The sequence below is a fragment of the Carcharhinus amblyrhynchos genome, chromosome 23, assembly GCF_965287045.1.
Source record: "Carcharhinus amblyrhynchos chromosome 23, sCarAmb.v2.hapA, whole genome shotgun sequence".
Classification (NCBI taxonomy): domain Eukaryota; kingdom Metazoa; phylum Chordata; class Chondrichthyes; order Carcharhiniformes; family Carcharhinidae; genus Carcharhinus; species Carcharhinus amblyrhynchos.
Window position 1 is genome coordinate 39,102,636 of NC_137346.1, and position 27,566 is coordinate 39,130,201.

The window sequence follows — 27,566 nt, forward strand, 5'->3', positions numbered from 1 at the left end:
GCCTCCCACGAGAGGTCCTAAAGCCCTTTACAGAAATTAGAAGTGTAATCACTCTTGTCACGCAGGCAGCCAATTTGCACACAGCAAGGTCCCCCCGCCCCCCACCCCCCACCAAGCAGCAGGGATAATGACCAGATATCTGCTTTAGCGATGCTGGCTCAGTGATAAAAGCTCCCAACGCCAACTGTTCTCCAAATAGTGCCTTCGGATATCTCGAGGGGGCAGATGGAGTTTCAACTGAACAATCTCATCCAAGAGGCAACAGCTCGGACAGTGGAGTACAGGCCTTGCTCTATTCAGCTGACAAAATGGCGACTGGGATCCTGTGTAGGCCCCGACTTACATTGTGAGGTGACTTCCAACATGGAATAGGTGGGCTCTCTGCTCACAGACAAATTTGGAACTGAATCTGGCTGGGAAGCTTATCACCTCTCAGTTCGGGTGCTCCCAGCATACTTTCGGGCCTAGTGCAAAATGTGCCCACCACATCCCCTTCCCCCTGCACCCCCCACCCTCCCCGGGTGTTCCCCCAGCTCCTGCCAAGCATCTCAGGCTAACCAAGTGACCCACTGTGGCCAACAGCCACTTGTTACAGCACGCAGCAAGGTGCTGAGAAATAGATCCCCTTATGAGAGGAAGGAATGTAAGTTATGACGATTGCCTTGAAGCATTCACCTTGGGTTTCAGCTGTACTTTTTTTTCCCTCGAGTTGCGCGCTTAGCTGGTGTTCTGTGAGTGGGAAAAGCAACATCTGTGTGGGGCACCAGTTCTGGAAGGGCTCCCAGCAATGTGAGAATCTGCCAGGTCAGAGCAGCACTCTCCAACTCTCAGCAACACTGCTTCAAATCAACGCTGGCACGCACAGTTTCAATAATTTAGACAATGGTTCTAACCTAAGCCTCAGTGGCTGCAATGGGAAAAACACTTTGAAGTCCATTTTCTTTTCATGTTGCATCTCTTTACCCCGGTGTTTAAAGCCAGTGCAAGGAGGTGGAAGGAATCCAAATGCATGGGACTAGGAATCCTGTGAAACATCGGCTGTGTTTTGGGAAACGTCCCAAATGGCAAGTGTGTCCAAATAAACTGCCGACAGGTTTGACAGTCACTTGAGTTTTCAGGGCCTGTTTTATGAGAGGGTGTCACACTCGCTCTGTGGCCATCTCCATGTTTAATAGTGATTCATTGCCCTGAGCTGTTCTCTCACCCTCGCGCTGAGTAAACATCACAAAATCATTCCTCACTATAAATCACAAACCCTGCTCTGTGTCTAGTCTGTGCATGTTTCACTGGCAGCACACCTCTTTTTCCATGAATCGCTACCAAAACAATTCTGTTTTCCATTGGACGTGTCCAAGAACAATAGCTCACATTGGTCATATTTATCACTGATGTCATGTATTACAGACACAGGGGATTATCCATTTGAAACCTGGGAACTCACGGTATTGCTGGGGGTCACTCTAACTGCTGACATTTTCACTAACTCAGTGTCAAATTCAACACCCTAGACTTAGAACCCCTAATCGGTAAAGGTTCCGCACTCCAACCCCCACCACCACCGTACTAATCCAAACAAAGATGTTTGCAGGTTTGGTAGGGTGGCCAATAGACATGAGTTGGTGCCCCATTTCCCCACCCTCGCCAGACAGTAGTGTCAGTTTGGAGTCGGAGAATGGATGCGATGTCCATGACGGCTTCCAACAGCCAGCTCGCTCTTAAAATTAAACGCGCTAAAATGTGGTCACTCTATGCCAGTGACAGGAAACTGGCACCTGCAGAGTTGTACCCAGCAAGTGCCAGTTACTGAGGGCAGACCATCAGTCGTGGAAACGTACGCTGTCATGAAAATGCCGAATTTTATGATTCACATGTTGTCAGAATGTAACTAACGGAAAGTTACATTCCTGAGGAAGTTAAAGCTGGAAATGAAAGGAAACCGAAACTCTGGGATTCAGAAGTTACCAAATCACCCAACGTATTTCCCCAAGAGAGATCCTTGCAAAGTCAAAGTTAGAAGGGCGGGAGCCACAAAACAGCCAGCAGGCCCTGTGTGCTAAGTTTAAATATTCAGTCTACATGTTAGTGAATGGATGAGTAACCAGGTAAGCAAATGAATGGCTAAATGGGTGGATGGGTAAGTCGGTAGGGATCAGGTGTCCAGGCTAGAATGTTGGGGCTGGTCAAAATCTCCAAATCTAACTCAGAGTCAGAGACTTCATGGAGGGTCCCGGGGACCAGAGTTGCAGCTTCCCAGAATATTCCCACAGAGCTTCAGTTTAGTTTATTTAGTGTATTTATTATGTCAAAGGTAGGCTTACACTGCAACAAATTTACTGTGAAAATTCCTAGTCACCACCTCGGGTACACTGAGGGAGAATCTGGCAATGCTAAATTCTCCTGCTAAAAATGAGGGAGAATTTAGCACTGCCAATCCACCTAATTAGCGCATCCTTTGGATTGTGTGGGAAAACTGGAGCGCTTGGAAGAAACCCACACAGACACAGGGAGAACGTGCAGACTCTGCACAAGACAGTGACCCAAACCAGGACTCGAACCTAAGTCCCTGTCACTGTGAGGCAGCAGCACGAACCACTGTGCCACCAGGTCCACGTGTCAGGTCTTCCAAAAATCCCCGACATGCATCCCAAGTCATAAGACCCGTCTCCAACATTCTGGAGACTAGATGACTTAGCCCAATGTCTTCATCCACCCCATTGCACACCCATCCCCCCCCAGCTCTTCCCCCTCACTACCCCTGGGGGGAATTGATGAGAAATCTGCAGAAGTTGAACTGGGTGGCACTTGTCACTTGATTTCAGAGTGTGAGGTGTCTGCCGTCTATAGGCTTACACGTACTGTGTACTTACTGAGAACGTTAAAGTACAAGATAAAGTTGTAACTTGTGTAACCATTACAAATCTGTAAAGATATAGCTGGAGTGATGGAGTAGTGTATTATACTTCACCTTTTCTCATCTAATAACTGTATTATTCTTCAGTTACAAATTCATCGATAGTCCTGCGACTCTCTTCATCCATGTATCCAAACAAAAAACAAAAGTTTGGATCTATCAAACCAGGTTCCTGTAACGGTTTGAGGCTGGCCTGCTCGAATATTAAATTCCTGATTAAGGGCCCACCTGGTGCAGGGGGTAGGCTGGGGGTGGGGGGGGTGGGGGGGCAGGAAGGAAAAGGATCCCCTTGTGAACCTGCTCTTGGGACTGGCATGGCGTTCCATCTACATGTCCAGGCAGCGGGTGATCGAGGGGGTCGTCCAACCGGTCTGTCTGCCCCTCTACCGCAGCTATCAGGTGTCCCTGGAAAGGAGCATGCGGTGTCCGTGGGCACCACTGATGCCTCCAGTGCCCGCTGGGCACCGCAGGGACGGGGGTGTATTATTGACCCCTTTCGTCACATTTTAATCTGATGTTTTAAGTTTCCTTTCTGCTTTGTTTTTTTTATTTCAGGCTGTTTCCCTCCTTTTTGGGAGCTGCCCATTTCGAGTTGTCCCTTAGTTAAATTGATTTTCGGCTGGACACAAAAAGATGTTCCTGATTGAGGGCCAAACAGATGGTCCAATCAGGGAGCTTCATGCTCTGTAGACAGGACAGTCAGTTCCTCTGGCACTCCGGATGCAGACTGCCCACTGAGAGCAGTCTGTATAGTGTCGTTGGTTCTGGTGAAGGGACTTCCGCCTCTGAGGACTTATTACAGTTCTATTCTGGGATCTAGTAGTAACTTCAGCTGGGATTGTAAAAAAAAATGTTTTTTTTTAAATGTGTTACAGGATCCTGAGGGTGTCGGAAATTAAAACCTTTTAAAAATTCGGGAAACACTCAGCAGCATCCGTGAAAAACTATTTCCCTCTCCACAGAGACCTGCTGAGTATTTCCGACATTTTCTGTTTTTATTGAACATTTTCTCTTTTCTCGTTCTGTACTCTGAAACTGTGTTTAATTCCTCTATTGTAATACAGAAATAGCAACGAACTGACAGTCATCTCTTTTTAATCTGATAAATATATATTTGAGAAAGCTTCTTATTAAAAATATCCAAGCTATCAATAGGTATAACATATTTCATAAAATATATATGACTGTACAGTCAGTCATATAACGGCCTCATAAAATGTAAGAATCTTTGTATTATTAAGCTATTTCACATAAAAATGCATGATGGGGCAACATGTACAATGGCCAATGGATTTATAACGATAAATGTCAATGTATTTTCGTCAGAATCCGATGTAAACAATATTGAAGATAAAGAATCTGCCCTCTGACTATAGCGGACTGGTGAGAATATCTGTGTACTTTGTGTATTGTCTTTCAGATCTCTAGAATCACTGCTTAAAGTGTGAAGGCAGACTGAGGGGCGACCTGATCAAGATGTACAAGATGGACAGAGTGGATAAGGAGCAGCTTATCACCTTAGTTGAAGGGTCAGTCACGAGGAGACAGGTTCAAGGTGAGAGGAAGAAGTTTCGGGGGGGGATGTGAGGAAGAACTTTTTTTATCCAGAGGGTGGTAACGGTCTGGAATGCGCCGGGAGGGTGGTAGAGGCCTCACATCCTTTAAAAAGTACCTGGATGAGCGCTTGGCAGATCCTAACGTTCAAGGCTATGGGCCAAATGCTGGTAGGTGGGACTAGGTGCAGACTCGACGGGCCGAAGGGCCTCTTCTGCACTGTACGATTCTATTTGTTTTGGCATTCTGGGAAAAGGGCAGGATTTTCCTACCCTGGCACTGGGTGGGCATCATCTCATGGGGGACATGGAAATTTGGCCATTAAAAGTCAAAGTCTCTCCAAATTTTCCCATCTCGCCCATGATGATGCCCACCAGTGTCGGGACTGAAACATCCCGCCCTATACATTTGTTCATGAGATACGTTGCTTCAACCTAAACCATACGTTGATTAAAATATCTTACGAAGAACACCCTTTCCGTTTGTACAAAAAAGACAGCATTGATAGAAAGAAGACTTGCACTCATGTCACACTCGCCATGGCCACTGATGTTTCCTGGGCGATGAAATCCTAATACTATAATCACTTTTAATGCGGAGGAACAGGGCAGCCACTTGAACACAGCAAGATCCCACAAACGGCCAGATAATCTGTTTTCCTGGTGTTGATTAAGGGATATGTATTCGGGCACTGGTCAGAAAACTGCCCTGATCTTCACAATAACACAATAGGATTTTTTTTACACCCACTTGAGAAAGCTGAGGGGGTTTCATCTCCCTCAAAGGCAACGGCGGAATTCTCCGGTCCTACCAGCAGCACACCCTCGCCCGCGGGTGCCCCCCACACCCCCCCCCTTTACCATGGGGTGACGCCAACAGTGATTCCCACTGACAGTCACGGGACCAGAGAATCTCACTACAAGCAAACACATGCCTCCTCCTACTGGCAGGAAGCACACAGTCGGGAGGTCAGAGAATCTCACCCAACACCTCAGACGGTGTAGCCATCCTTCAGTACTGCACAGAAGTGTTGGCCTAGATTATGTCAAACCGACTTGAAGCTACAAACTCTGACTCAGAGACAAAAGATCTACTATTGCCCAAATCTGACATTTGTTGACTACTAGTGTCACCATGATTTGGAATAGGGTGGCGAAATGTCTTTTGCATCTAAATATTGGGCCATCGAAATGTGATATTAAAATGAATAGTGATGACTGGACGGACAGGGAATTAACCACCACAGACTGATAACCCTATGATCTTAGAGACACTGAGTGCATTCTGAGAACAGCTTCAAGGTTAAGGATTGGGCAGAGGCAATGCAAAACCAGAAGCCAAAGACAGCTCATGGGATTCCAGTTTCGGATAGAATGGGAAAGCTTATGGAATCAGAGGCCTTTAGTGCAATGTAGCTTTTGAGGAAGACATTGAGTTTGCAGAGAGAGAAGAAATCTGTGGCATGGATACAAAATTGGCTAACGTAGAGAAAACAGAGTAGGGATAAACAGATCATTCCCAGGTTGGCAGGCTCTGACTACTGGGGTACCACAAGGATCAATGCTTGGGCACCAGTTGGTCACAATCTATAGCAATGGTTTTGATGTGGGAAACAATTGTGAAATTTCCAAGTGTGCTGACGACACAATACTGGGTGGGAATGTGAGTTGTGAGGAAGCTGCAAAGAGGCTCCAAGGGGATTTAGGCAGGGTGTGAGTGAGCAAGAACATGGCAGATGGGATAGAACATGGAAAAATATGAAATTATCTACTCTGGTAGGAGAAACAGAAATGCAGAGTATTTCACAAATGGTGAAAATGGTGAGAGATTAGGAAGTGTTGATCTCAAAGAGGTGCTTTCTCCACCTCTCCTTTCTTAAACAATAAATTAGAATCATCGGCATGTTAGCTTTCAGTGTGAATGTATGAACCAGGAGCTGGAGAAGGCCGTTCAGACCCTCCAATCTAATTGCATTCCACCATCCAATTAGATTATGGCCAATCTGGTAGTAACTTCAAATCTGTATCCCACCTACCCAGGGACACACAGGTGCTTTTAACACTAATACTTTCTAATAGTGGAATTTTTCAAGGATGTGAATAATAGTTGATGATGGGGAGCCAGTGGATGTGGTTTACTTGGACTTTGTGTAGAGTCTACACAGACAGGCCGGAACTGAATCTGGGTCCCAGGTGCTGTGAGGTAGCGGTGCTAACCATTGTGCCAATAGCAACCTATAAAATTCTAGACAGCGTAGATGCAGGAAGGATATTCTAGATGATGGGGAGGTTCGGAACCAGGAGTTGTAGTCTAAGAATACAGGGCAATCCTTTTAGGATTGAGATGAGGAGAAATGTCTTCACCCAGAGAGTTGTGAACCTGCAGAATTCACTACTACAGAAAGCAGTTGAGGCCATAAGCATTGTTTGTTTTCACGAAAGAGTTAGATATAGCTGCTGGGGCAAAGGGGATCAGCAATGATCATACTGAATGGCAGAGCAGGCTTGAAGGGCATAACAGAGGAATGGATTCTGGTGAACTGAACTTGCATCCAACCGTCTCCATGCGTAGCTAATTTGACACATTTATTTGTTATTATTACCTCAGCCTTCGAAGGTAACATTTTTGCCCTTTGCCTGTAAACAATCTCAAACCTAACGAAATTTAGTGAACAAATAGAGAATGGCCCAAGGAACAACCAATTCGTTTTCAGTAACGACTCCATTCAGTAATGAAGTGTGACATTGTTTTAAAGGATCCGTTAAGATTGGGACATAGGGAGAATTAACATTTTTTTTCCAAGAGAATGCTAATGGGTTGTTAGATCTAGAATGGTGATTTATTTTGAAATGTTGTGAATTGCCTCTGCCATTCCGATGTAAAATTGTCACAGCTGTCAAAATGTGAGCAGAGTTTTCACCGCAGGTTGTTGGATGTTAGTCAACCTGAAGGCTTCTGAGTGAGGTGGAAGCTTTCAATAAAAAAGATTTCTCTTTTCAGCTTTGTAAGTACAGAGCATCAACCAGTTAGATCGAAGAATCAAAGAAAACACAATTAGAATAGTTAGGTTTGTATTTGACTGGCACAGATGCAGTGGGCCGAAGGGTCTCCTTTTGTGCTGTATATCTCGATGACTCGAAAAGCTGTGCAATTGTTATTAAACACAGTATGTCTGAGTTTTGTGTTCTACTGAGAGCTCTCTTCGCTTGTTTCTATTGTTACTTTGAGGGAGACCCATTTATATAGAGTTTCATTACAGCTCGCAACTTCTTAAATCCCCTCATGTGCAATGAATGAATTTAGAGTGCAGCAATTGGTGTCTAGCTAAGATAGACTGTCGCTTTGCGCTAAGCAAGATCCCACAAACAGTAATAAGATGGATGACCAAATAATCCCTGCAGTGGGCTTGGTTGAAGGGAGAATGTTGATCAGTGCACTGGAATCTTTTGACATCCATGGATTGATATTCATTTATGACACAGAAGTGGGTCATCTGGCCCATCCTGTCAATGTCAATCAACAAAGGTCTGATCCCATTTTTCAGCATTTGGCCCGTAGCCCTGGAGATCTAAGTGAATATCTAAGTACGTCTTAAATGTTACAAGGGTCTCTGACTCACCCTTCCGGGCAGAGAGTTCCAGACTCCCACCAGCCTCAGAGTGAAAAAGTTTCCCCTCAACTCCCCTCGTAACCTTCTACCTCTTAACTTCAACCTATACCCCCTGGTTATTGACCCCTCCACTAATGGAAAAAAAGCACGTTCCAATTTACCCTGCATCTGCCCCTCATAATCTTACACACCTCCATCAGGTACCCTCTCAACTTCTGCTGCTCCGATGAAAACAGCCCCAACCTACTCAATTTTTCCTCATAGCTCAGATTCTCCAGCCCCAGGCAGCATCCTGGTGAATCTCCTCTGCACTCCCTGCTTGTACAATCACATCCTTCCTACAACGTGGCGACCAGAATTACACACAGGACTCCAGTTGTGGTTTAGCCAGTGTTTTACACAGTTCCCAGCTTGACCTCCCAGCCCGCCTCCAAAACAATTTACTGCCTCAGCTGATAGCAGCTTCATAAATCGAGTGCTTCCTCAGTGTGGAGGCACCTAAGCATCAGCCTAGACGATGTGCCCAGGGCGTGGAATAGAATTTAAAACAACCAAGGCCTTTTTGACACAGGGATTGGCACATTGCTAATGGAGCCAAGCTGAGGATCAATCGCTAAACAGTAAAATGCATTTAGCTGTAACTTGTTGTGAAAACAGAACATCATTTTAAGCCAAGGCATGTAACTTACATCCTGTTGTGTAACCTTAACTCAGAGCATGGGAGAGTCTTTTTTCCAGTTAGCTCCGTGCCACTTCCAAGTCTATGTTTAGCTTGCCTCGCAGGACGACAGAAAGATTCCTGTTGCCCACAAATCACTTTCCTTCTGGGAAAGCCAAGAATATCAGGCAAGGACGAAGAAATGCTGGAGTTTCGTTTGTGATTAACTTATCTCCAAGGTTCTCAGAAACAGCATGGGCCTAGAGTGCAGGACATTAAACTTAGTGGATAGGAGCCTTTCCACAAATGTAACTTGCATTGTACTTTTCAACACTTCTTTCTAAATCTCACACTGTGATCAGAGTCATACACATTCCACTACTCCACACCCTCCATTGTGGCCTCACTTGATTGATTTAATATATAAACCTCTTTGTAAATATTTCTCTCTTCGGCTGTTTTTGTAGCTGATTATTCCTGGAACAGGTCATTAGTCTGCCGCCCAGGAGCTTATAGCTTGAGGGCCATTACACCACATTAAGCACAGTCACACACACTCTCACACGCAAATCACAGGGCAATTTTAGCGTGGCCAATCCACCTAACCCACACATCTTTGGACTGTGGGAGGAAACCGGAGCACCCGGAGGAAACCCACACAGATATGGTGGGAAAGTGCAGACTCCGCACAGACAGTCACCCCAAGGCCAGAATGGAACCCAGCTCCCTGAGCCAGCAGCGCTAACCACTGTGGTACCATGCCACCATGTAAATAACCAAAGTAGCATGCATCCAAAGATGTGCAGTTTAGGTGCATTGCCATGCTAAATTCTCCCTCAGTGTACCCAAACAGGCACCGGAGTGTGGCCATGAGGGGATTTTCACTAGTAACTTCATTGCAGTGTTAATCTAAGCCTACTTGTGACACTAATAAATAAAACTTGATCTTTCTTCTCCCTACCAGCACACAGCTGCCTAAAAAAAAATCCATCGCCAGGATTCCGCAATCCAGATATTCCGGACTCTGATTCACTACAGGGAAGACAATGGTTTAGTGCAGCAGTTCCCAGGCTATGGACTGCGACCCCAATAGGGGTCATAGAAATGGCCGATGAGCTCAGGAGAAATAAAATCCCATTAGTTTCCATGCCCCTGACAGTGGGAAGTAACTAATCACAAGACAAGACGCCTGGCGTTGGATTAGCTGCGGTTGGCTCAGATCACGCATGCTGACACAACCATGCCTGACGTGACTGTTCAAGGTTTCCCAAAGTGGCTTCTCGGAGTGGAGGTGATGGAGGTTGGCTGCTGCCATTCCGTCAACAAGGGCCCAGGAATTTCAGCAAAGATTCTCTTACTGATATGATAAACTACAGCAGACAAACTTCCAGATTGCTATACTGAATATTAGCATGCTTTTTGCTTTATTACTCTTTCTTGGCATCTGCAGTTGTGCTAATTTTAAAATGAGGAACGGTAGAATAGTTTGGGGAGCGCTGGTTTAATGGGTTGCCTGATACGTACTTTCACTTTCGAGTCAGGCTAATGGGATGAATGTTTCCCAGTCTTTTCTGAGTTAGCATGTTATGGTGAAAGCAAATTATGCAACTTTAATTCAACCCAGATCACAAAATCAGGATTATTTCTAACCTATACATTCATGGGATGTAATGGCACTAACTACGCCCCGCATTTATTCCCCATCTGTAGTTGCCTTTGAGAAGGTGGTGGTGGGCGGCACGGTAGCACAGTGGTTAGCGCTGCTGCTTCACAGCTCCAGGGGTCTGGGTTCGATTCCCAGCTCGGGTCACTGTCTGTGTGGAGTTTGCACATTCTCCTCATGTCTGCGCGGGTTTCCTGCGGGTGCTCCGGTTTCCTCCCACAGTCCAAAGATGTGCGGGTTAGGTTGATTGGCCGTGCTAAAATTGCCCCTTAGTGTCCAGGGATGCGTAGGTTAGAGGGAGTAGCGGGTAAATGTATGGGGATAGGGCCTGGGCGGGATTGTCGTCAGTGCAGACTGCATGGGTCGAAGGGCCTGTTTCTGCACTGTAGGGTTCTATGTTCTATGTTCCTGACCCTCCACAGTCCGTATGGTATAGGAACACCCAATGTGCTTAACTTGTAACTCCAGACAGGCCACAGGGGTTTGGTGCAGAAATTGTAAAGTGAATGTTCTTCTGAGGTTAGAATTGTAACTTGTAGCAGAATAGATAGAATTTTATTCTGCACCTGACCATGGGAGCTCAGTCCTACAAGTGTTTGATGTGGATACTGACTCCCTGAAAATAAGAGGCAGCAAGAATGTGAGAACACCAAGACTTCAAAATTCCACATTGAGGTCCCACATCACGCTGACTCGCACATATCATCATATCCCTTCATCGTTCCTGCGTCAGTAGCCAGGAATTCCCTGTTTGACATCACTGTGGGAATGCCACCAGCAAAAGAGCTACAGAGGCTCACACGGACCCATCACCACCACCTCAGGGCAACTGGGAGGACAATAAAATGGGTCTCTGCAAACCTCACCCATGTCCCATGATCAAACATACGTATTTCCTGAGGATACACACATATGAAATCTGGCAGACGTCACCCATGTTTTGAAGGACTGACACAAGAAGTGTTATCTGGGTGAATCACTGCAAAATCATTAGTGAGGATTTCCCGAATGTTACTTCCTGTACATTCAAAGCACACCCACTTGAACCAAGCCTTAAGAACGTATGAATGAGAGTTAAATGTCCAACCGAGACAGCAGTTTGCAAAGTTTTAAACAGCCCAGTCCATGTCCTGTTAATGTGGAGCTGATTTGCTTTTTACTGGACTTTCTCCATGACATCTGTATCGAGTCAGGGACAGGTTTTGACTTGACAGTGATCAGCCCCTGCAACCCCACACAAACTTAGCTCAGCATCGTGACAAATCCAAGGATACTTGCTGCAATTAGCAGCCCGCTTCAACACAAATCGTTTCACAGTGACAGTAATGCCTGATTCTCCTTTAACATTTTGACTTTAGGGAAGTTAATGCTCATCAGAGCTGAGTTAACGGGTGGCACAGTGGTTAATTCCGGCCTCGGGTCACTGTCTGGGTGGAGTTTGCAGGTTCTCCCCGTGTCTGCGTGGGTTTCCTGCAGGTGCTCCAGTTTCCTCCCACAGTCCAAAGGTGTGCAGGTTAGGTGGATTGGCCATGATAAATTGACCCTAGTGCCAGGCGGATTAGCAGGGTGAATGTGTGGGATTGCGGGAACAGGGCCTGGTTGGGAATGTGGTCGGTGCAGACTGAATGGGCCAAATGGTTTCCTTCAGCACTATAGGATTCTATGATTCTACAGTAATACCAATAGATTATCACCTCCCCTCTTTCAACGTATCTTCTTTTCAGACATTTCATCCATCAATATCACCAGTTATGTCCTCTTAGAATAGAATCCCTACAATGCAGAAGGAAGCTGAGCAACCCATCAAGTCTGCACCAATTCTCTGACAGAACATCTTACCCAGGCACTGTCCCTGTAAGCCTGCGTATTTGCCCCACTAATGCTCCTTACCTACACATCTTGGGATACTAAGGGGCAATTTAGCATGATCAATCAACCTAACCTGTACATTTCTGGAGTGTGGGAGGAAATCGGAGCACCCAGAGAAAACCTACACAGAAACAGGAAGAACGTGCAAACTCCACACAGACAGTGACTCGTGGCTGGAATTGAACCCGGGTTCCTGGCGCTGTGAGGCAGCAGTGCTAACTACTGTGCCACCGTGCCTCCTTGAAGTTTATCTGTATCCTCTTTCCAGTACTCAGTTCTTCCAAGTTTTGTGTCAACAGCAAATCTACACCAGACCTTGGTTAATATGTCTCAAGAGAAGCAGAAATCCCATCATGAATCCCTGGAGATCCCCACCACATATCTTCCTTCAGACCACAATCACAGCACTTTGTTGTGTCCTGTCACTCAATCCATTGTGTTTCCATGCTGCCAAGGGCTCTTCTGACAGGCCTGCGGCACTTCACAAAGTCCTTTTATGCCACATCAGCTGCCTTACCCACATGCACTTTCACTGTTACTCCATCAAAAAACTCCAGCCCATTAAACACAATTTGCCCAGAACATTTTAACTCACATACTCTCAATTCCCAGAGGGCTTAGACTGCAGAAAACAAAACTGAAGAATGGAATCACATAATGGGGAAGAAGATAGTAATGAAGAAGGTGAAGAAAGAAAACACAACACAACCAAAAGAGGAAAAAGAACCATTGAAGTAATTCTTGGTGATAAGGGTAGGCTAATGTGTAAAAAACGTTTCTCAAACATTCTGCTGTCTGCTTTATAGCATAAGCTGCATTTCATTGATTGGCTATCACTCCCACATGGTTGAGTGTCTTATAAACACATTAAGCATTCCTATACTATCAGCAATAGTAACAGACACACAAGGTCATACACACACCCACACACACGCATACACATACCAGTACACACACAAGTGCACTGGTATGGTAAGTTACATTATCTACTGGCATTTCCAGTAGATAATGTAACACTCTTTCCTGATCTGCCTCGTGTGGGTTAATACACAGTATAAACAGTGACAAGTGTTTCTGCAAAGTGGAGGAAGCAGCAATCCACGGGCAGGCAATTATTACTAAGGTGGGCTTACCTTTTGGGTTGGCTGTTAGCATGTCCTTCGCTATAGTAACTTTCCCAATGAAATCATCGCGGCTAAACGTAAATGATAAAGATTGATTGTTAACAATGCCACTGCTGTTCAAAGATCATGTTTCGATATCTAAGTAATTGCAAGAATCATCATTAAGATGGGAATTGATATTAAAATTACCTGATCGCATCCTCATCCATCACATAAAAGGAAATGGAATGAAAGGTACTGGGAAGGTGGACATTGTACTCTTCTCCCCAGAACGGAGACAGTGTCTTCCATATTGTTGCGGTTCTGTGAAACAGAGATTCCATTAATTTTGTTTACAATGGCTACCATTCCAAACATCAAAGTTTTGCTCACTCTCTGACAAATGGCTCTGCCTCGTAAATGAAAAGCAAGTTCTTACTGCCCATTAGAGCAAGGCCTCTCTGCAACTCTTCCCTTTTCTTGGTTTCCCCATTGGAAAATTGTGGGGGGCTTTAATCTTCAGATAGGCTGGGACAATCAAATTGGAAAGAGTGGTCTTATAGAAGATTAATTTGTTGGATGTTTTTATGACAATTCCTTGCAGCTACACATTGTGGAGCTGACTTAGGGTCAAGTTCTATTAGACCAGTCATGGTGTAATAAAGCAAGGCTAATTAGTAATGTCATTGTAAAAGATCCACTTGGAAATAGTGTTCATAATACCATTGAATTCCAGGTTAAGTTTGACTCCAGCCACAAACAAGAGCCTCAAACTAAAACAAAGTCAATACATAGTTATGAGGGGAGAACTGGTTACAGTGATTGGGTAAATAGTGTAAAAGTTATAGAGTAAAAGGTATGGAGGTAAATGAAAAGTGGAAACCATTTAAACAAACAATTCAAAATGTTCAACAAAAATACATTTCATTGTAACAAAAAAACTCAAAGTCTCATCTGTAGTTGTATCAGAAAGTTAGCATTAGTAAAGATAGTATTTAGGGTGCCACAGTGGTTAGCACAGCTGCCTCACAATGCCAAGGACCTAGGTTCAATTCCCAGCTTGGGTCACTGTCTGTGTGGAGTGTGCATTTTCTCCCTGTGTCTGTGTAGCTTTTCTCTGGGTGCTCCAGTTTCCTCCTACAGTCCAAAGGTGTGCTGGTTAGGTAAATTGGCTATGCTATGTTCTCCCTCAGTGTACCCGAACAGGTGCCGTAGTGTGGCTAATAGGGGATTTTCACCGTAACTTCATTGCAGTGCGAATGTAAGCCTACTTGTCACTAACAAATAAACTGATTAGGCTGAAAGAAGTTGTTTACGATCTTGCAAAAAAGTAGCAATTCAAGGGATTGGGAGTGTTTCCGAAACAAAAGGGCCACTGTAAAGGTGATGAAAATAAAATATCCAAGAAAACTTGCCAGAACTATAAAATATAAATAGATTTTATATATATATAAAAAACAAAATAATAGTTAAAGTAAACATTGGCTCTTGGAAACAGGAGAAATGATCATGGGAGTGAGGAAATAGCAGGAGCATTGAACAAATGTGTTTGCAGTAGAAGGAATTGCCAGTAAGCTAGGGGCTAAAGGGTGTGAGGCAATTAAGGCAATGAATATCAGCAAGACAAAACTATTGGAGAAATGCAAGGGACTAAAATCTAACAAATTCCTGAGACGTGGTAGTCTACGCCCTCGAGTTCTAAAACAGGGATACTGGATGCACTAGCGATGGTTTTCCAAAATTCATTGGATTTGGGAATGGTCCCATCAGATTGGAAATTGGCAAATGTTACACCATTTTCAAGAAAGGAGAGAGAAAGAAAACAGTGAACTACAGGCTAATGTTAATTGTTAGGGAAATACTCAAATTTACTATTAAGGAACTCTTAGCAATGCACTGTGAAAAGCACAGTATCATTAGAATATATTAATGTGGTGTTACTGTAGAAAATCCTGTTTGACAAATTCATTACAATTCTTTTGAGGATGTAATTAAAGGGGAACCAGTAAGGTACCTGGATTTCTAAAAAACATTCAATAGGTTGTTATATATTAGGCTAATAGGCAAAATAAGGGTTCATGGAGTTGGGGGAGGCACCTGGATTGAGGTGAACAGACAAGAAGCAGAGAGTGGGCAGAAGTGAGCATTTTTACATTGGCAGATTGTGACTATGCAATGCTGCTGTCAGTGCTGAGACCTCAGCTATTTACAGCCTATATTAGTGACTTAGATGAAGAGACTGAGAATAACCTCACCAGGCCTGACAGCATCTGTGGGGAGAAAACAAAGCCAACATTTTGAGTCCAGGTGACCCTTCAACAGAAGCACCTGCTCTGGCAAAGGGTCATCCAGACTCAAAACATTGGCTCTATTCTCTCCTCACAGATGCTGTCAGACCTGCTGAGATTTTCCAGCATTTTCTGTTTCTGTTTCAGATTCCAGCGTCTACAGTATTTTGCTCTTTAAGACAGAGAATGATGTTTCTAGGTTTGCTGATGATATAAAGCTATGGGGAAAGGTAAGCTGTGGGGAGGACACAGAGGAGGCGCAAAGAAATCTAGACAGGTAAGATGATGACAGATGGTTGCTAATTTTCTAAGTTATGGAAACATGGTGAAGGCCAAAACATGTAAGATTAAAGGCAGTACGGTGGCACAGTGGTTGGCACTGCTGCCTTACAGGGCCAAGGACCCGGGTTTGATTCCTGGCTTGGGTGGACTGTCTGTGTGGAGTTTAAACATTCTCCCAGTGTTTGCAATGGTTTCTTTTTGGGTGCTCTGGTTTCCTCCACCAGTCCAAAGATCTGCGGGTTAGTTTAATTGGCTATGCTAAAATACCTCCAGCAATCGGATAAATATGTAGGGTTACAGGAATAGGGCCTGGGTGGGATTGTTGCTAGTGCAGACTTGATGGGCTGAATGACCTCCTTCTGCACTGTCAGATTTCTATAACTCTATGAGCAATGGTGCTGTAAGGGGCCGATCTTCTGATTGCTTTCGAGTCTTTTACAATCGTACCAATGATCCAGCCCTCCCGATATTGCAACATCTCTGAGCACCAACAGAATGTTTTTCCCAAAGTGGTCCTAGGTACCAGTTCTCATAGCATACTTCCCCCTCCCAGTTCCAATTCCTTCTTTCATACTTCCAGACACCAGGCCATTCATCCCTTTCAGCCTCATGATATCCTTTCCCTCTGAAACAAATTCCTAGTCAAACATGATAAATAACTCCATCAATTCAGAGACTCTACACAGGTCAGAAGACGTGCTGTTAAATAAAACATTCAGGGTCACCTTCTCCACCTTGAACTAAACAGAGGGGTTTGTCGAATGGAAGTATTATCTGATGGTTGTTGGGTTGAGAGGTCATTGCTGTGTGGTTGAGGACAGTGTTGTGGTGCACCAGTACTGAGTTAGACATGGAGGTGCTCTTTGCCGCCAAGTGGCTTCTTCCAGGACTATCTATCGAGGAGGATCCCTTTCCCACCCCAGGAAGCTGCTGGGAGACCATCAGGGTGTACCCAACAATTGCCACCGCTGGGCAGCCGGGTTAGTAACGTTCCCACCGCTGGTATCATACCAGGTTGACAGGAAGACATCAGATGCCCCTTGGGTCACCTCCCCTGGCACATAGTCTGCACTCAACACCTCCGAAGACAGCTCCAAAAGGCTAAGAGAATACAGCTTCCAGCCTTCAAAATGAAAATCAGCCTCATCAACAAAATGCAAGGAGCAAAAATACTAACTTGGCTCCAGAGTCTTTGCTGTTTTGAACTGAACAAAATGACGACTTTATTTTGGGGAGACAGGTTTCACGGACAGTCATTTAGAAGATGCAGATTTTGGGCCATGTATATTTATTGGTCAGGATATAAACACAATTGTGAAAGTTTAGGTCACGTCGGTTTCCGAATTCTATTTTCCATTCCAGCTCAAAACTGGAGCTTGCAATTGATTTGCAGCAAGGGGTGTTTTGAAATGTTGTACATACTGGAACCTGAGTGAAATGAAGCAGCTTCATATCCTGCCAACACTGCCAGCTTGGCTTGCCCTTCAAATGTTTTGAAGATGTGATGTGCAATTTTCAAATGATAAGATGCCACCTAGTTTGATTTTGGAATTTAGTTTCACACGTTACCCTTTCTCAATTGAAGAGAAGATTAAGCAGTTGGAGGATTACGTGAACAGTGTTAAAGAGAGTGCACATAAAATCAGTGAAACTGAAACCAGTTAAAGAACACAAGTGCCTGGGGAGTGTTACCATTCTTTAATAGAATACAGAGGAGTGTCCATAGAGAGAAACTGTTCTCCAGGAGAATATGGGAGTGCGCCTGTACAGAGTAACTATTCTTCAGTAGAAGATGGCTTAGTGCCTGTGGAGGATAACATACCATTCCTGTTGCACAGAGTGACTGTGTAAACCACCATACACCATTCAAATCACTCACACACCAGGGACACTCTTTTATAATATATGCTGTGCGCTCAATGCCTCTGACTGCAGAACCAGTGACGTTCTTCTCTCAAATGTTAGAGGCATCAAAAATTCCCATTGATGGAGGGCGATATTTGCTCCCAATAGCTACTGAAGTGAACACAAATTGATTGGATGCAGTTCCTCAGCATACTGAGGTTAGTTGTAGCTCCCAGCAATGTGTCACTGAGGATTCACTGCCATGTCAGATGTTACTTCGCCGTATCATTTCCAAGAGATTGTGAGAGGCAGGTTTGATCCCATGACAAGTGTTTCTCTTTTATTTCCTATGCTGAACCAGTTGCAGCGTACGTGATTGCAATATCTGAAACTCCATTCTGAGAGAAGCCGGTGGAGTCCACTCAAACCATCTCAGTTAATGCCAATTTCCCCAGTACATTCTCCCTCTGATCCACAAAGTGTAACAGATGGACCGAGTGGTGCAGGCAAATTGAGCATGAGGGATTAAATTAATCAGAAGAAAACGTGTCAGCTGTGGCTCAGTGAAGCACTCACTTCTAAATTCAAGTCCCACCACTGCACCAACTCAGGTCTGACTAAGGGAGTGCAGCACTGTTGAAGGAAGTGTCTTTTGAATGAGGTATAGACCCCATGGCCGGGATTCTTCTGGAGACACCAGTCTGCAATAAGGTTCGCGACTGGTGGTTATTTCAATGTGATTTTGATTACAACATGAATCATATAATCATTTGATTCAATATGATTATGAAGTCTCTGGGCCGGCTAGTGTCTCCCCCCACAGCTGGGATTGGTTCCCTAAGCGGCCTTTATGACTGCTCCCCACTAACCGGGAACAGGGGTCTTGACCCCACTGGAGGGAACAAAGGCCACTGAGACCCCCTCGGGAAGTTGGAGCTACGGGGAGTGGTGCTCCTTGGGCAGTGCCAGCCTAGCAGTTCCAGCCTGGCACCTTGACACTGCCAAACAGGCAAACTGGTACTGCCCACTGAGTACCTTGACACTGCCACTCTGCAATCAGTATCAGTAGGGAAGGAAGGGAGTGAGGGCTATAGGGTTGGTCACCGAGTGAGGGGGTTGGAGCTGTCCTGGTGTGGGGTGGGGGGGAGAATATTGGAGCTATCGGGAGGGTGGGGTTTGGAGACTGGAACTGGCTGGCCTGGGGTGGGAGATCGCGGCTAGCCTGGGAAATTCTAGTAGGCCAGCAACGGGGGTGTTGGAAGGTCAGCGAACGGGGGTTGTGGGGCTGGCTGGTGATCGGGAGGCTGGCAATAGGGGACCACTGCACTTGCATTGATCTCTGCGCTGAAAGATTGGCACATGTGCAGTGGCCTACTTAGCGCAACGCTGCCGGCCTCTCGGGTGGAAATAGGCCCTGAACCCTGCTTTCCAGAGGGAATCACACTCAGGCACTCTGCAGTGCTCAGAGTGTGGGAGATTCACTCTGGTAAATGCTCCTGTTTTCCCGCACATTGGGCACTCATTTTCTTTTGGGAGAATCCCAGCTCATGTTCCTTGTCAGGCTCGGATTAATGAGTGACAAGTGACGCGCTGCCAATCATCCTCAGAGAGAGAGAATGGAGTCACCTCCTCTTGGCATTCACTGCCATCACAGAGCTCTCCATCATCACCACCCTGCTGTTAGCACCAGCCAAACACTGAACTGCAAATACTGGGGTTACAGAACAAAGCCAAAGGCTGGGCATTCTGCAGCAAGTTCCCGAGTCCCAAAGCTCAAAGCCATCCCACCACCTACAAGGCACTGGGCTGGAGTGTGATGGTACACTCTCCACTTACCTGAATGGAGGGCTACTTCAACACCAGCCAGAACAAAGCAACCTGTTTGATTAGCATCCCACACGTCACCTCAAATAGTCACTTTCTCCACCACTGTGTACCATCCACAAAACACACTGCAGCAACTCATCAAAGCTCCTTCAAACAGCACCTTTCAAACACACAACCTCTTCAACCTGGGAGAACAGAAAACACATGGGAACACCATCGCCTGCAAGTTACTGTGAAGATCTTCGAACTATAATCATTGTCCCTTCATTACTGTTGGATCAATCCCTAACAACACTGTGATGTCTACACCAGATGGAATGCAGAGTTCAAGACTGTGGCTAACCAACACCTTTTCAAGGGCAATTAGGGATGGACGGTAAATCATAGAATCCCTACTGTGCAGAAAGAGACCATTTGGCCCATCGGGCCTGTACTGTCAACAATCCCACCCCTGTAGCTCTACATATTTACCCCACTAATCCCCCTGACACTCAGGGACACTTTACTATGGCCAATCATGAATGATGGGGGAAGTCATATAAATAATCGTATAAACCTTACATTGCAGAAGGAGGCCATTCAGTCCATCGGGCCTGCACTGACAACAATTCTACCCAGGCCTTATCTCATAACCCCACATCTTTACCCTGCTAGTATCCCTGATAATAAGGGGCAATTTTGAGTGGTCAATCCACCTAACCCACACATCTTTGGAGCATGGGAGGAAACTGGAGCAAACCCACGCAGACGTGTGGAGAATGTGTAGACTCCACACAGACAGCGACCCAAGCCATGAATCGAACCCGGGTCCCTGGTGCCGTGAGGCAGCAGTGCTAACCACTGATGGCACCGTGCCTCCCTGAATATCGGCCTTGCCAGCGATGCCCACATCCCACGAACAAATCAATAAAGGTAACCATTGGTAACTTTGAGCAGGTGGGATTCCAAGCTGAATCCTTGATTTCAGTCCCCTGCTGATTCTCCATCCTGTATTGTACATGATCTTGATTCTGTGTTCTAGATCATTCCTCCCAAACAGAAAAATGAAAACACTGAAATGGACACACCCAAAAGCAGACAGCCCAAATCACTTACACTGTGATGTATACAAGAAGCACTCTGCAACCACAGCCAAACTCAATATGAACTACCACAGTCTTGATTTTACCAAGCCCTTTTATACTTCAAAACATACACTAAAGCTGGACATTGAGATGTTCAAACTATGCACTGTATCTGAGTCTGAAAATGGTGATAACTGATGGATTATAACTGGATTCCTGTTTCTTCCCTGCCCTGTGTCATATCGATGTTCGTACTGACCCACCGTCCCCCCACCATGCTTGCCTGTTGACAACTGGGCTGGAATTCTACCACCTTGCCTGCCACGGAATCAGAACGGGCGAGGATCCAGCCACGGAAGTGTCTGTTGACCTCGTTCAGGAATTGCCAGTCTTGCCTGAGCAAGGCTGTAAAATCCCGTCCCACGTGGGCAAACATGCATGCCCATCCCGTCTCACGTGGATCCGAACGATCGCTGCACACAATCCCGGCTCCCAAGCGAAAACATGTGAATTTTTAAAAAAAGGATTCCTTTCTCAGAGTTACAAAGCCAAAGTGGACGGGGCGAGAACTTAAACTATCACCTTGCCTACTCCAAAAGCCAACTCATTGTCCCCACAAAAGAGATGAGCTACATCCAAGCTAACAAAAGTTGGCAGCGTTCCTGACCCAAGGCTCGATCCTACGTTTGATCTTAGCCAAAGTCGTAGAGTGATTTTTTTTCAAAAAATATACTTTAATCATAAACCTATGAGAACATTACAAACATTCCAAAATGACCATCACACAAAAAAGAACAACATTCAGGTCCTTTACAATACATCAAGGAACAGTCTAAGATACTTCAATATGGTAAAAGAAACATTTCAGGTGTTTTACAATGGTCTTACAGATAATGCAAAGTTATTTTAAATGTTGCCTGTTTAGTACAAGTTACACTCGGGGGTGCTTTAGTACAACTGGGATATGTGTAACATCCACTGTATACATTCAGCGAGTCACTCGGCCCGAGGGGCTTCTGTGGTTGAAAGGTCCGAGACGGCGACCTTCCCCATTGCGCCTCTGCGGCAGCTGCCCCCAGCTTTCGTGTGTCCCTCGGCGAAAGCAGGAAATGCTGGAGAAACACAGCAGATCCGACAGCATCTGTGGAGAGAGAATAGAGCCAACTTCCTGAGTCTGGGTGACCCTCCATCAGGGCTGACGTAGCACTGGGCCAACTGCAACATTCAGTCAGGGACAAATCCTTGTACTGGAAGTTTCAGGCAGACCAAAGAGAGACAAAACCTGAGGGTGATGTGCAAAATACTCCATGTGGTATTTTATCATCCAAGTGATGACTAAGGTTCATCTGGACTCGAAACGTCAGCTCTTTCCCTCCTTATAAATGCCTGTTGCAATTTTCCAGCGTTTTCTCTTTTGGTTTCAGATTCCAGCATCCGCAGTAATTTGCATTTATCTGACAGTGTTGTTTGGGACAGGCACTATACCTGTAACACCAGTTTTGTTGGTACAGCTATTTCCAAAATTAATTCTCAGCATTTCTTGGATGCTGATCATTCTCGGTTGGTTCTTCAAGATTGTTGGGAGCATTTTTTTTCACAGCACCTAAAACAATCCTTTCGAAAACCAGGACACCTGTGAAGAGAAAGGGCGACCGATGCCAGTCTGGCTGTGGCCTGCGATTGATAACTTTCACCGTAATTCAAAGTGGGTGGGGGGGGGGAGAGGTTGTCTCAGTAATTTCAGCGAGAGAGATTGTGACCTCCAGATTGTGTGACAGGCAGATTGAGCTCCCACTGTGTAAACACACAGCCCAAGGAGGCTCCAAGCTTTTCTTTTACGCAAATCAGATTGGAATCAAATAACATAAACAATAATGCCAGCCAAAGGAAAGGTTCAAGGCCTGTAATCTAAGCTTCAGCGGTGATTACACATTACATCAACATCCTTCTCTGTTCATTTGAATTCCAAGCACACATTCTCGCAAGAGGCACATCCAGTTTTAAAAAAAATGAAATGTGAGGATTAATCAGCAGGTGAGTGTTTCATCGTGTGCCCAGGGCCTGTTTGGGATTTGTCTATCTTCCTAAAGTAAGCTGCTTCGAGTCTCTGTAGTTTATTAAAACCACTGGGCGAAATCCTACCACAAATGGCAGAGTGTTGGTTCCTGTATGAAAAACGGAGAGATTCCCACCCATGGCACGTTTTGAGGCTGAATCTCATGCCTCATTAGTGATAATTTTATGTCCACGAGTTCCTGCTGAACCGCCCACCCCACAACCGCTGCAAGCAATGGGGAGCTCCATATAAACGGCTCCCCAGCCCTTGTTTCACAATGACTGCAGAAGACAGCAGGCAAGAAGCCTGCACCCTGCTTCACAGGGGGCCCTGCTGAATGGAGGGGAGCAAAGGTGGGACATGTTCTACCCCACTCCAGGAGATGACCTTCCAGCCTTCCCCTCCCCCCGCCCCCGGGATGCAGTGGCAGTCTGTGCAAGCGCACTCCAGAAGAGGACGGGACAGCAGTGTACAGGACGATGTTGGACATGTTTTTTCCCCCTTTAGCTCGAGGTTTGAACACCTTGACATGAACATAAGATGCCCTCATAACCACAGGATATGGCACTCGACTCATCGATCGATAGTTCCGACACGCCACAGTGAAAAACCGCACCGACCTCCTCAGAAGACAAACACGGGACACGGTGGACACAGTATCCTTCGTCATCCAGTATTTCTCCAGAGCAGAGAAGATACGACATCTTCTCCAGAGCCTTCAACATGAAGATGAACATCTCGCCAAGGCCATCCCCACACCTCCACTTCTTGCCTTCAAACAACCTCAAACAGACCATTGTCTGCAGCAAGCTACCCAGCCTTCAGGAGAACAGTGACCATGACACCACACAACCCTGCTCTGCAATATGTGTCGAATCATCGACATGGATGCCATCATCTCACGTGAGAACACCGTCCACCAGGTACACGGTACATACTCTTGCAACTCGGCCAACATTGTCCACCTGATACACTGCAGGAAAGGATGTCCCGAGGCATGGTACATTGGGGAGACCATGCAGACGCTACGACAATGGATGAATGAACACCACTCGACAATCACCAGACAAGAGTGTTCTCTCCCTGTTGGGGAACACTTCAGTGGTCACGGGCATTCAGCCTCTGATCTTCGGGTAAGGTGACCTTCACAACACAACGCAGAGTCACTGAGCAAAGACTGATAGCCAAGTTCTGCACACGAGGACGGCCCCAACCGGGATCTTGGGTTCATGCCACACTATCTGTAACTCCCATGACTTGCCTGGGCTTGCAAAATCTCACTAACTGTCCTGTCTGGAGACAATACACATCTCTTTAACCTGTGCTTAACACTCTCTCCACTCATATTATCTGTACCTTTAAGACTTAATTACCTGTAAAGACTCGCATTCCAACCATTATTTTGTAAATTGAGTTTGTGTCTTTATATGCCCTGTTTGTGAACAGAACTCCCACTTATCTGATGAAGGATCAGCGCTCTGAATGCTAGTGGCTTGTGCTACCAAATAAACCTGTTGGACTTTAGCCTGGTGTTGAGACTTCTTGCTTCTTGTGACCATTGCCTGGAGGAGCTCAGGAGCCTTCTTGCACACTCCTACACGAACAGCACCTCAGCTCTGACTTTGGCAAGGTATAGCCCAACAGACAGTGACCCGAGCCGGGAATTGAACCCTGGTCTCTGGGGCTGTGAGGCAGCAGTGCTAACCACTGTGCCATCGAGCCACTCTGTGTCCTCCTGTGACCCATTCTGCCAGCTGATGCTTAGCTGGGTGGAAGTTTGCATGACTTCTTGCCAGTGGTCACACTGGCCATTCTGTCTGCTTGCCCCTCCTTGACATTCATCTATGTGTAAGTGAGGCAGTGTTTTGGTCCTGTTGAGATGGCCTACCCCACCAGGGAGGTTGTAGCATTTAGGTTGCATGTAGCCCTTTGTCTGATGTCCTTTCCTGCCTGTATTTCTTGTACTGCAAGTGCTGCACTGGGTGTTTGGAACACTGCCTCAGAGACACAATGGGGAAAGGTCCCTATCTAAGCATACCAAGAATAGGGAATGGCCAACTCACATTGAATGTATATAGTGAACATTACACACATCACAACTGTATTGAAACATCATAGAGTGCAACTTGATTCTGTGTAGAAGACTTAAACATTTGCACCATTTGTAGGATTGTATTCATTGGAGTTTAGAAGAGTGAGAGGGGATCTCGTAGAAACTTATCAAATTCTAACCTGGTCAGACAGGGTAGATTCAGAAAGAGTGTTCCCAATGGTGGGGGAGTCCAGAACTAGTGTTCATAGTTCGAAGACAAACTTTTAAGACTGAAGTGTGGAGAAATTTCTTCACCCAGAGAGTGGTGAATGTGTGGAATTCATTACCATAGAAAGTAGTCGTGGCCAAAACATTGTGTGATTTTGAGAAGAAAATTATATACCACTTTTTGGGGCTAAAGGCAGGGGGGAAGGGGGAATTAGAATATTGGATTTGATGATCAGCCATGATCAAAATGAATGACAGGGCAGGTTTGAAGGGCCAAATGGCCTATCCTGCTTCTAGTTTCTATGTCTCTAAAGAGCATATTGAAATATCTGTAATGTTTTGTGACTATATTACAACATCTCAGAGTGCAACCTGATGTTTATGGACAACCTGAATATTGTTACACTCTGTGATTGGCATTTTGAAATGTTTGTAATGTTCTTTTAGATATTTTACAAATACATTCAGCATCATGTGATTCTGATGTCAATCTTTTACTGTCCAGTGAAACCAGGTTCCATTAATACTCTGCGCAATGCGGGGCAGTGACGGACTAAAGGCCAGGGCAGCAACAATTACTATCAATGTCTCTGGGTTTGGGGAGAGGGGGTGAACAGTGTGTGAGGGGAGTTTGGCCTCTAATCGCTGCCCAGGGAGCTTGCTGGAGGTGCCTCTGGATGTTGCATGGAGACTGAGGTGACTGGATTTTATAGAATCGTAGATTTTATAGAACAGGCCACTGTCCTGTTGCACCTGTACATTAACTCGCTCTTCTAGAATCCATGGAATCCCCAAAGTGCAGGAAGAGGCCATTCAGCCCATTGAGTCTGACAGAGCATCTTACTCAGACCCTCTTCCCCACTCCATCCCTATAATCCCACACATTTACCATGGCTAATGGGACACTAAGGGGCAATTTAGCATGGCCAATTCACCCAGCCTGCACATCTTTGGACTGTGGGAAGAAACCGGAGCACCCGGAGGAAACCCACGCAGACACGGGGAGAACGGACAAACTCCACACAGACTGTCCCCCGAGGCTGGAATCGAACTCGGGTCCCTGGTGCCCTGAGGCAGCAGTGCTAACCACCGTGCCATCTGTTTCCCTGCTTGTACAGCTCAGGCAGCACATCCCTCACCGCCCCCCCCCCCCCCCCAACCCCTCCTCCTCCCCCAGTTCTCACCTCCCAACCATTAACATCCACTCCCATACCCAGCTCCAATGGATCCTCATGCCAGAGGGTCAGGGTGATAGTATTGGCTTCAGTTTACGATGATCTCTCCCTTGTCCCAGTGACACACTCAGTACATCACCCACAAGTGATACCCAGAGAATCAAAGCCCACCATGTCACCAATACTGGTCCAAGAGGGGGAGGAGGGAAAACAGCCCGAGCAAAGGGGACAGAAAGACAATAAAAAGGATGCCATTCTCCAGCTAGCCATTCTCCAGAACAGAATCCCTTACCTGATAATGGTCTCATTGTCATCCTGACGATGCAGTATGGATCGCTGCTTCCTGTTCTGTAAGAGAGAGAGAACAGAACTAAATATTTCTCACTTGCGTCACCTTCCCTGTCAACAGTCACGGGCGATATAAGCACATTCTCAGCACAAGTTGCTAGTAGGAAGATGACTTACATTCATAAATCAGTCCTATCAACACATTTCAAAAGGCTTTCAGAGGTTGAATTTCACTTTGCAATTCTTATGCAGGTAACAATGAGAGGCATTTTGCACACAGCAAGATCCCATAGACTGCAATGAGGTGAACAACCAGTTGAATCACTACAAGCAGGGTTAGACAGGATAGACGGAGAAAGAATGTTCCCACTGGTGAGGGAGTCCAGAATGAGGGGTCATCGTTTAAGTATAAGGGGTAAACCTTTTAGAACTGAGCGAGGAGAAAGTTCTTCACCCAGAGGGTGTGGAATTCAGTACCACAGAATGTAGTTGAGGTGTGTGATTTCAGAAGAAATTAATATAGCTGTTGGGCGAAAGGATCAAGGGATATGGGGGAAACGGGAAGGTGGATTAGGTATTGAGTCTGAGGATCAGCCATGATCTAAATGAATGGTGGAGCAGTCTCGAAGGGCCAATGGCCTACTCCTGCTGTCCGTGTGACTCGGGCACACTCTGATGTAATTCTCACCTAAGCAATGGCTTCGGGAAATGACTGATCGCTGCCCCTAAAATCACGGGGAGACCTTTCATATTAAATGTAGATTTTATTAAAGTTTCCACCCCAGCGACTGATCAGACAGTTGCCCCTCAGAATGAGGGGCTTTGCCTGTACCACACTCTCGAGACAATAACACAAGAAACAGGAGCGGGAGTACACAACTAACACTAATGGTGACTTTTAATGTTGAAAGCACGGAAAGGATATGGGGGAAAGAGTGAGATTAAGACTGCTCTTGGAAAGAGCTGCACTGACTCGATGGGCTGAATGGCCTCATCGGGTGCCTTACTTCTTGATAAATAAAGAACAAAGAAAACTACAGCACTGGAACAGGCCCTTCGGCCCTCCAAGCCTGCACCGACCTATCTCTTGATCCACGGTCAAAGGCTCTCTCA

The 27,566-nt window shown here is 45.7% G+C and overlaps 1 protein-coding gene across 1 annotated transcript in view; it reads right to left on the bottom strand.

Moving 5' to 3' along the window:
* Nucleotides 1–27,566, bottom strand: part of rasa4 (RAS p21 protein activator 4) — a 200,756-nt gene that overhangs the window by 157,065 nt on the left and 16,125 nt on the right. Inside the window, 4 exon segments of the mRNA XM_080210387.1 lie at nucleotides 13,399–13,460; nucleotides 13,579–13,692; nucleotides 26,458–26,479; nucleotides 26,482–26,513. Coding sequence (XP_080066513.1) covers nucleotides 13,399–13,460; nucleotides 13,579–13,692; nucleotides 26,458–26,479; nucleotides 26,482–26,513 — 230 coding nt within the window.